Consider the following 10,479-nt stretch of genomic DNA (forward strand, 5'->3'; position numbering starts at 1 on the left):
TGATGTAAAAAATATCCTCAGCGTCACTGCTGATTCTCCTACAATTCATTCTACTTCCAGTTCAGCCCTCTCAGAGGCCAGTTCTTCCAGACAATTCCCAGGGCTCTAACTTACTGGAGGGTTGGGGCGGGGGGGTGATGGGCCTGGAGCAGAGCAGCCATGGAGTGTCAGGGAATGGTCAGATCACACAGAGCTTTCTAATCTCAAATAAAGGCAGCTAGCAGGGTGGGCTCAGACACAGTCTCAATGGGTGGAGATAACTTCCAAAAACAATGTCATTCATTCAGGGACAAGCTACAGCTAGGAGCTGGCTCACAGAGGATTAGCACAGAGGATTAGTGGTTCCAAGCCTGAGGTCTGAAGGCTGATGCTGGAGGCAGGGTTGAACCCTGGCTCCTCTGTTGGCTGTTTGTAAAAGCTTGGGCAACTCTCTCCGAGTCTGTCTCCATGTGTACACCATAGGGATGATAAGAGTCTCCCCTTATAGGGCTGAGCTCATCCTTACATGAAACAGGAGTGCATAGTAGGTACGGAGTAAGTATTGGCTGCTATGAATGAGCCAATATCTTTCTAAGCTGTCTTAACTAACAGGTAAGAATGATTTTTAATTAAGAGGCAATCAGACAACTTCAGAGAGCTAAACCATTAGCTGCCCTTGAGGTTGGAATTGATGGATAATCCCCACCCCACCCCACCCCACCCCAGGATGGAGAGCAAGTCCTGGCATCTCAGGATCCCAAGCCCCTGGTCTGGCACCTGGACCCGTGGGTGCACGACTCATGTTTGTTGAACTAACTCCCTTTCTTTTAGTGCAGCAAGTGCCCAAATTCCTGGTAGCTGGAATCCAAACAGATGCATTTTTTATTCTGGCAAATGAGTTGCCCGGGACGGGAAGCACAGCAATTCAAGGTCACAGAGCAAAGCTTTAAAGAAAACCAACCTCCATGAGTTCTGGGACCTTCTTCTGCTGGGTAACCTGGGTTTTTTGTTTGTTTGCTTGCTTTTAATTGCATACAGGCATTGTGCTGTCAACAAGGGGCTAAAATTAAAGGAAGAAAAGTACCCGTGGTTCTCAATAGGCTTAGCTGATCTCTTCCCTCTGGCGGGAAAGGGGGTTCAGTGGCCGCAGAAAGGTTAGCTGGCAGGGACAGCCTTCTCAGGAGGAGGGGCTGGGCAACAGAAGGAGGAGGGACAGGTGCCGGGCAATGGGACACCCGCAAATGCCTGCACGTACAGAGTCACCCCTCCTCGACTCCTCCGTGCAGGAGCACAGCTGTGCCTGGCGACTAAAGGGAGGGAGTGGCCGGAAAAGGGGAAGGCGTCACTGTGAGCCCCGTGCTCGCCGATGAGGGACACCAGCGCGAAGCAGCTCCCAGGGACAGCTGGTGAACCCGAGTGGCCTGCTCGGGGCACCTAGTGGCGCCTGGGCCGCTGGCATCACGGGGTCATGAAGACTGAGAGGCTTAGATGAGCAGACGTCAGAGGACAGGAGGCCACCGTGAAAGTGCGTCCACTCGGGAGTCCCCACCGCTTCCTCCCTAGGGCCTCCCCAGTCAGCAGGCTGAGTGGTCTTCTGAATGGAAGGATCTGGAAGGAAGAAGGATCCCTTGCCTCAACCTTTCAGTGGCCTCTTACTGTGTCTTCAATAAAATCTAAATCCCTGCTTGGCCCGTGTGGCTCAGTTGGTTGAGCATCCTCCCATGCACTAAGAGGTCACTGGTCCATTCCGGTGAGGACACATGCCTGGGTTTCAGGCTTGATCCCCAGCAGGGGGCGTGCAGGAGGAAACCGATCATCGGTGCTTCTAGCTATCTCTCTCTCTCCCTTCCTCTCTCTCTCTCAAAATCAATAAAAACATGTTTTTTAAAAACCTAAATTCCCACCAAGCCCTGCAAGGCCCCGCCAGGCCTAAGCCTGCAGCTCTGTCTCACCTGGCGCCCTCCTCCCTTGTTTGTGGCACTCAGGCCAGTGGACAACTTTTCAGCTCTTTCCTGTGGCAGGGCCTTTGCACGTGCTCCCCTCCCTCTGCTGGGACTACTCTCCCCATCTTCAGGACTCACCTGCCTCTGACATTTCAACTTGAACTTGTTTTCTCGTTGAATTTGCTCCCAGCACTGTTCTTCCTCTCATTTTCATGTGTGTTTGCTTGGTTCACACCTGTCTCTCCCACTAAGCTACAAACTCCAGAACAGACTGTGAGAGGCAGAACAATCCCTCCCCTCCCCTGTCCTAATCCCTGGAAACTGTGACCACATGACTTCACATGGCGAAAGGGACTCTGCAGATGTGACCACCTTGAGGATCTTGAGATGGGGAGACTATGCTGGGTTCTCTGGGTGCATCCTAAAGGCAATCACAAGGGTCCTCATGAGGGGGAGGCCAGAGGATCCGAGTCAGAGTCAGAAAAGGAGGTGTGAGAATGGAAGCAGAGGCTGGAGTAGTGCGGGCCCACCAGCCAAGGAATGCTGGCGGCTACTAGGAGCTGCCAGGCAAGGAGATGGATTTTCCCCCTAGAACCTTGCAAAGAAAACACCCTGCTGACACCTTGATTTTCAGCCCAGAGACACAAAATGTGGACTTGTGACCTCTATCACTGTAAGGTAATAGATGTGTCCTGCCCTAAGGCATGAGGCTTGTGGCAGTGTTACAGCAGCAACAGGAAACTCATACTGGGCGTGTCTGCTCTGTGCATGTCCTCTCCGTACGTAGTGCCTCGGACAGTACCTGGTACATCGGAGATGCTAAATAAATGCGTGTTCAGGAAATAAATACATGGATGTGGTTGGAAGGCCAGAAGACGACTTGAGAGGGAGAAAAACTGCAGCCCTGCCTGGGCAGTGCATGAACTCAAGTGGGAATGTGTGAGGCAGAATAATCCTTGGGGTCCTGTCACCCACCTATGTCCTTTCAGAGGTGAGCAAGCTGAAGCTGGAGGTCACGTGGCGGGAGTGTGATAGAGGATAGTGAATCCAGAACTCCAGCTCATGCAGAGCCCTCTCCTGACATGGGGTAAGACTCAGAATGCAGCCCGCTCCACTCAGGTGTGAGGGCCCTGAGAGCCTGGGCCCAGGATCCCCTGCCAGTTTCAACAATTTAGCTCATAAGACAACTGCCAGTTGCCCCTGTGACTTAGACGTGGGTGGAGACGCTGGCTTGCTGCTGACCAACAGACACAGTCTTTCCTCCTCGGAGCCTCCGTTTCCTCGCCTGTTAAACGGAGCTGATAATACCCTGTGGCTACTCTAAAGATCCAGTGAGTCATGTGTGGCCAGTGTCCTGCATGTAAGACTCGCTCCACATGCCTTCAAGCGTGCCCCCAAGTGACCCTGGAGAGAACCCAACACCTCCTCACCTCCCCAAGCCCTGGGGTACCTGGCAGGTTGAAGGCCTTCTGCTGCCTGGTGCACTGCGGGGAAGGGTGGAGGGGAGACGGCGGAGTGGCGCTGGGAGGGAGCGGGGGTGCTGGCGAGGAGGGCGTGGAGGACGTCGTGGACGAGGGGTTGCTGCTGGAGTCTGGCTGGTAAGGGACAGGGATGTGGTCCTGCAGAAGGAAAACAGGGCGGGGGCAGCAGTGAGAGTGAGCTGAGCAGGAAGAGACCCACGCCAGCATCCTCACCCCCGGATCCTTCCAACGTCCCCACCAGGTGGCATCCAGCTGTGGAAGGAACAGCTTCTGTAATCAAGTTCCTGCCCACTGTCTGGACCCCCGAGTGAAAGGTGACCACGGAATGCAAGCACGCAGGTGACAGCCACGCTCCCTGTTCGCTCCGATTCGGGAGAGAGCCACGCGGAGGTGCTCAGTGTGCTCTTCCCATCCCGACACCTCTCCTCCCGAGTGTTTATTAAAGAATCAGCAGCCAGACAGCTCAGGAGAGAGCGGGAGAGGAGCCTCCGTACCCCCCTCGCATCTGCACTGGAACCAGCGCCGCCTCCCCTGGCCCCTGAACCTGCTCTGAGGCAAAGACGAAGGTGAATCCCCGTGTGCATCCTCACAATGGCCCTGGTGGGTGAGGTCGGGAGCTGGGGAGTGGGCTGAACAGTGCTCCACCTGGGACCTCAGAGGGGGACCTGACTTTACAAAAGGACTCCATGCGCCCTTAACGTAAGGATCGTGAGATGAGATCTGCCTGGGTTGGGGTGGGCCTAACTCCAATGTCAAGTGTCCTTATAAGAAACAAACAGGAGGGATGCACAGAGGAAAAGGCCGTGCGCACACGGCGGTAGAGGCTGGACTGAGGCTGCTCCACAAGCCAAGGAACGGCAAGGATTGCGGGAGCCGGAGGCTAGGAGCGAGCATGGAGGGGATTCTCGGGGTCTCCAGAAGGAACCAGCCCTGATGGCGCCTTCATTTCAGACCTCTGGCCTCCAGAATAAGTGGCTGTTGTTTTAGCTTCCAAGGCTGTGCTCATTTGTTACGGCAGCTCCGGGAAGCAAATGTAAGCAGGCTCTGCAGTAGCCAGGTGCCAGGCACAGTGTGGTCCGTCAATAAATGTGCGCTAGACAAAGGAAAACAGGAAAGAAAGAACTGGAAGGAGGAGAGTGGAGAGGTGGAGAGGAGAGAGGGAGGGAGAAGATCTATCTCTTCCTACTAGACTATGTCGTATTCATCTTGGAATCTGCAGAACTTAGTACAGAAACAAAAACGAAGAGGTTGCTCATGAATGAATGAATGAATATAAAAAAGGAAAGATGGAAGGAGAGGTGGAGGGAGGGAGGAGGAGGAGGAACTGCCTTTATGGAGAAAGGAATTATCTCTACATGCTTGAGGATAGGAACCATGTCATTCTCTTCTGTGTAGCAAAGCTCAGGACTGATGTGAACAAACTGAATCAAAGAGAGAGAGAGAGAGAGAGAGAGAGAGAGAGAGAGAGAGAGAGAGAGAGATGGTGCCCACTTTCCCTGGCAGAATCACTCCCATAGGAGGGGACTCAGATCTGAGTCCCAATAGGACCAGCAGCAGGAGGCTGTGTTCCATCAGAGGGAAACTCAAGCTCCCACCTCATGCAGGGACCACCCAGTCCAAGCCCTTCACTCTACAGAGGGGGCACTGAAACTCAAAGGGGGGGGGTGACTTGTTGGAAGCATACAGAGAGTTAATGGCTCTAGCCTAGAAGCAGAAACACAAGGTTGTGCCATCTCCACACTTCCTCCTCCTCCATCTCTCCATCCTCCTCCTCCTCCTCCTCCTCCATCTCCTTCTCCTCTGGCTCTCTCCTCCGCTTTTTTCTTCTTTTTCCTCTTTCCCCCTCCTTCCTATTCCTCCTTCTTCTTCCTATTCATCCTTCTGCTCTTCCACTCCACCTCCTCCTCCCTCTTCCTCCTCCATCCTCTTTCTTCCTCCACTTTCTTCCTCCTAATCCTCCTTCTGTTCCTCTTCCTCATTCTCTGTCTTCCTCTTTATCCATTTCCATGCCCTGAGTATCCAGCGCTGGACTAAATTCTTTACACATATCACTGTATCCAATCCTCTCCACAATCCCAACCGTAGTGTCTGCTATGATACTTCTCATTTTCCAGAGGGAAAAATCAAGGCAGAGAGATCTTGCTCTGATCACATAGCAAGCGAAGACACCGAGTTCCAAGCCTCCTGACTAAAAAATGCAGACTCTAACCATGATGCCCAATGAAAAAGCTGGGCTGCTGCGAACCTGGATTGACTGAGCTAGACCGGAGAGGAGACAGACAGCAATGAAAAGGAAATCTTCAGACCAAATTGGCTTAGAAATCTATTGCACTAACTACATCACTGCCTGACAGAAAGAATCTGTGTGAAGCCAGTGAGAAGAGAAAGAGGGGAAAAAATAACCCAGCTCTATGATAGATTCTGTCCACCCTCATGTCAAAGCCACTTTCTTAATAGAGGTTAATTTATTTCTCTTATCAAATTCTCCTGCTGGCAGACAAGCAGAACAATGGCACAGTAATTGATCTATCTGACCCTTGTTTCTGTCCCATCTGACACCAAGAGGCTCATTGTGCCTAGAAATCGAGAGAGAGGGGTTTTGTGATGGCTCTGGGCTCCTTGTCCCCAAGATGTCACAAAGGAAAGGCTGGGTTACAGGCATGCAGTTACTTTCCAGGGGCCTCATTGTGCAAGCCCCCTCATCCCTTCCAGCGATGGATGGGGAGCCCCTCTCCTAGAGAACCATCTTTTCAAATAATAAAGAAAAATGGAGCCGAAACCGGTTTGGCTCAGTGGATAGAGCGTTGGCCTGCGGACTGAAAGGTCCCAGGTTCGATTCCGGTCAAGGGCATGTACCTTGGTTGCGGGCACATCCCCACTGGGGAGTGTGCAGGAGGCAGCTGGTCGATGTTTCTCTCTCATCGATGTTTCTAACTCTCTATCTCTCTCCTTTCCTCTCAGTAAAAACTCAATAAAATATATTTTTAAAAAAGAAAAGTGGAATTTTGACCGGAAACCCACGATTTAAGCTGATGATAACAGCTAGAATTTCCTGGACACTTACCATGTGCCAAGAACTGCACTAAGTTCTTTTAATGCTGATTATTTTATTCTTCCCCACAATAACTCTGAGGTTGGTGCTCTTATTACCCACCACAGACATTTTAAAACATGGCCACAAATCCCTTGGAGTCTTCCCATCAACAGGATGGGGTCTACATCTCCTCCCCTTGAATCTGAGTAGGCTGTGACTGTTTCTATCAGCAGAATGCAACAGAACGGTCACTGCCAACCCTTGGCTAATGCAAACCAAGACCATCAACGCATGGACTCATATTTCCAGGTTATAAAAGCCCATGTACCTTCCACCCTGTCTGCTGAAACAGCTGCCCTTCAAACCCTGAGCTGCCATGTGAGAAGCCTAACTATGTGAGGCAGCCATATTGGAAGGAAGCCCAGGCCACAAGGCAGGCCCACAGGGAGGGGCTTCTGTGGAGCTTCTACAGAGCCCGGGCTTTGACTCCTCCCAACCTGGCACCAGACCTGTGAGTGAAGGAGCCTCTAGATCGGGGACTGGCGAACTTTTTCAGGTAACAAATCTATTGCGCTTTGTGAGCCATGTGGTCTCTGTTGGAACTACTCAATTCTGCCATTGTAGCATGAAAACAGCCATAAACAACAAGAGTGTGGCTTGTTCCAATCCAACTTTATTCACACACACAGGTGGTAAACTGGATTTGGCCTGTAAGCCTTAGTTGCCAAACCCTGTTCTAGATTATTCCAGCTCCCCACTGTGTGAGTTTTCCCAGTTGAGTCCCTGGACATTATGAAGCAGAGACGATCCCCCCTGTGCTGCTTCTTAATAGCTGCCCCACAGACTCCAGGAGCATAATTAAAGGGCTGTTGTTGTATACCACTAAGTTTGTTTGAGCAGTAGTGCGTAACTGGAATGTACCCATTTTACAAACAAGAAAACTGAGGCTCTGAGAGATTCCATTACTTGCCCAGAGTCTCACAGCTGGTAAATGGAGGAAGCCAAGGCTGGCTGCTAGGTTTGCCTGATTTTACAGGCCAAGTTCTCAACTGCTAAGATGATGCCGCACGGAATCAGATGGTGAATGACTGAAATCAACTAGTGAAAATGGTGGGTGATAGCAGGAGAGTAAAAGGACCTGGGCTGTGGTGGGGAGGCATGGAGAAGGAGGTCAGGGACCATATTATGCACTGCCTTACAGGGTGCAGTATTTGATTTGTTTTCTAAATGCACTAGAAAATGACCAGATGCTTTTTAAGCAGAGGTGACACAATTTAAATTATATTCATTAAGAAGCACTCTGGTTGCCGTGTGGAGAACAGACTGGGAAGGGGGCCATGTCCTCTGCAGCCTCATGCAGAGAAGTGAGACTGCGCCTCACCAGTGAGAAGTCCCGGTGCTCTTCTGGGTCCTGAACACAGGCTGGTGACCTACCACACACTCAGGCTGATCCCCACTTTACCACCTTCAATACCATGCACGGAGGCGTCTGGGGCTTGAGAAACCACCTGTTGGCAAGTACAACTTGTGCCTCCTCCTGTGGGGCTGGAAGCAGCCTGGGATAACTTTGGTGGAGTCCAACCAGCAGACCAAACAAAGGATGTGGAAATCATACTGAACATTTGCAGGTCTCACTGGAAAGAAAGATGCCTAGATAGGCCCACGTCTGAGGATCAGCAGTAAGTCAAGCAAAGTGGCTGTGGCTCTGAGCTCAGGGCCCCCGCACACACCCGTCCACCCGTCTCCAGCAGGAGCTCAGAAATAGATCCCTTTCCCCCCGTGGTTTGACTCAACAGATGTGTCAGAAAGCTCAGAACCATCTGCAACGCTAATCCCGCCAGATGGCGAAACATCTCACAGAGCAAAGAGTGCGGGGTCTGGACCACTATGGAACCCGTCTCAAACTCTCCTGCTAATCCCTGCTGACCGTCCTCCACACGCTCATTCATTCTCATCTCCGTGTGCCGGCTCCCTCAGTCAGACAGGTTCCTGGCGCTCACTCTCCACTGATGGCTGAATGCCCCCAAGCTTGACTCAACACCAACCACACAGAATTAGCAGTGCCAGGTGCTGGGAGGCGAGGCAGTGCTCCCGGATGCCCACCGAATCCTCCTCCAGACCCCTCCTCCTTCCTGCAGCAGCAGCCCAGCCGGCCCAATAGAACCCCAGCCTCACCTTGTTGATTTTGTTGGTTTTGGGGAGCGTCTGACTGATGTGCAGGTCCGAATACCGGGGTGGCTTTCGCAGAGGGTTGTTGATGTCACACGGGACCGACTCTGTCCGGACTAGCCTTGCTGGATCCGTAGGGATAAAAGCAGCGATTTGGGAGTTTAAGTATTACTTGGGCTTCCATTCCAGGACAGCAGAGGCCCACCCCCAGGCTGGAAGGGAGTCACTAAAAATGACAGTTGTCATGTCAGGGCAGTGGCATCAGGAGCTCTCCGTGGCCGTTGTTTTCATTGTCAATATGTGACTTGACCATGACAAATTATAATAATAAAACGGAAGCTATCTGTTTGTTTTCAGTTCCGTAATTGTTTCACATTGGTGCTCATTTCAGAGCTGAGCTCCTTTGAAATATAAGAGGTTCCTGATTTCTCAGGGTCTGTGATCAGTGGACAAGCTCATTATGGCCACCCGTCCCTGCCCCGTCCGACCTTCATGTCAGGATCACCTTTCATTACTTGTCGGATTTCTCAGGCTTGAGCAGCCTGTCCCATGTCGAAACACATTTGTCCTAATCAAGGCCACTGGGGTCCCTGGAGGGAAAGCTTGGCTTTCCCAGCGTCCCTTTCTGCATCATTCTGAAGCTACACAGAGATCTGGGCACACGGCTGATGCTAAATAAATACTTACTGTGCCAAACCACATCACCCAAGCCCTTTCCCTGTTACCCCTCTGTTATTTGTACTACGTACAGGGACCACGGGGTGGGACAAAAATTCAAATTGGATGCTAGTAAGTGTTACTAATTAGCTTTTATTTTTATTGTGGGGGCAGAAGGGGGGGTGTTAGTGGAAAAGTTTAAAGCTTTGGACTGACCCAGGGATTTAATTTCTCTGCTTAGCCTGAGCAGACATTACCATAGAAACCGCCACTATTTCCAACTTCCTACTAACGATGGGGTGGGGGCAGCAATCTGGTGGACTTCTGGAAAGCTCTGTTTGCTTCGCATGTACAAAGGGGGGCCCACAGCTGTGAAGGTGGGTGGGAGGGAGCCCTTCTTCAGATGCCAGCCCCTGAGAGCGGGTCTCCCTCCAGCAGGTTGGTCTGGTCTCCTCATGGGAGGCGAGCGCCAGAGGAACCAGCTACGGATGAGAATTCGGTGGGAGGCATTTCCCCAACAAAGCTGCTCCACGACAGTTCAAGAACAAGAGAATTCAGGTTTAAACCAGCCTCACTGATGGCTCTTAACTGGGGATGTGGGTGGGGAGGGGCCGGGGGGCAGGAGGGGCAGGGGAACAGAGCACAAAAAGAGAGATCAAGACTTTCCCTTCACTTGCAATTTCCAAAGCAGAGATCATCGAAAACCAATGGCCCGCTGGCTTTGGGACATGTCTCAGCACTTTCTGCAGCTGTTTGCTGCCTTCTTTCACTTTCCCTTGGGTTTGTTCCAGCAGATTCCCCTGAGCAGGCACTGACCAGGGCCAGGGGCTGGGAGGGGCCTCGCGAGAGGACTAGGAGGAACTCAGTGCCCCTTAGCAAGGCTCTACCCCCAGTTGGAGCCTTAGCTTCATCCATTCATGGGGGGTGGCAGGGAGGAGGCCAGCAAGAATTTTTAAACTTTGAATAAGTTGCTGACGTTTTTAAATAAGCACAGGGCACATAAAATGAGTTGGGCTTTTCTTTGAAAGGTGGGACATGCTGCAGCATAGGTTCACGGAGCGGCTGGGTGGCTATTCTCCCTAGACAGCGCCGGGCTTTCTCTGGCCAGCTTCTCTTTCTTACGGCACCTGCTTGGCCCTGGAAGGCATCTGAGTTTGTAACTCCTGCTCCAGAGCAGCACGTCTCAACCTCAAAGTGCACTGGACTCAGCTGCAGA

General features: G+C 51.9%; 1 protein-coding gene across 1 annotated transcript in view; it reads right to left on the bottom strand.

The window, feature by feature from the left end:
- Window positions 1-10,479, bottom strand: part of KSR2 (kinase suppressor of ras 2) — a 272,026-nt gene that overhangs the window by 47,389 nt on the left and 214,158 nt on the right. Inside the window, exons 9-10 of the mRNA XM_015567589.1 lie at window positions 8,613-8,737; window positions 3,373-3,541 (exon numbers count right to left, since the gene is read on the bottom strand). Of these exons, the coding sequence (XP_015423075.1) occupies window positions 3,373-3,541; window positions 8,613-8,737 (294 nt within the window). The remainder of the gene's footprint in view (window positions 1-3,372; window positions 3,542-8,612; window positions 8,738-10,479) is intronic.

Source organism: Myotis davidii, unplaced genomic scaffold (genome assembly GCF_000327345.1).
Source record: "Myotis davidii unplaced genomic scaffold, ASM32734v1 scaffold1330, whole genome shotgun sequence".
Lineage (NCBI taxonomy): Eukaryota > Metazoa > Chordata > Mammalia > Chiroptera > Vespertilionidae > Myotis > Myotis davidii.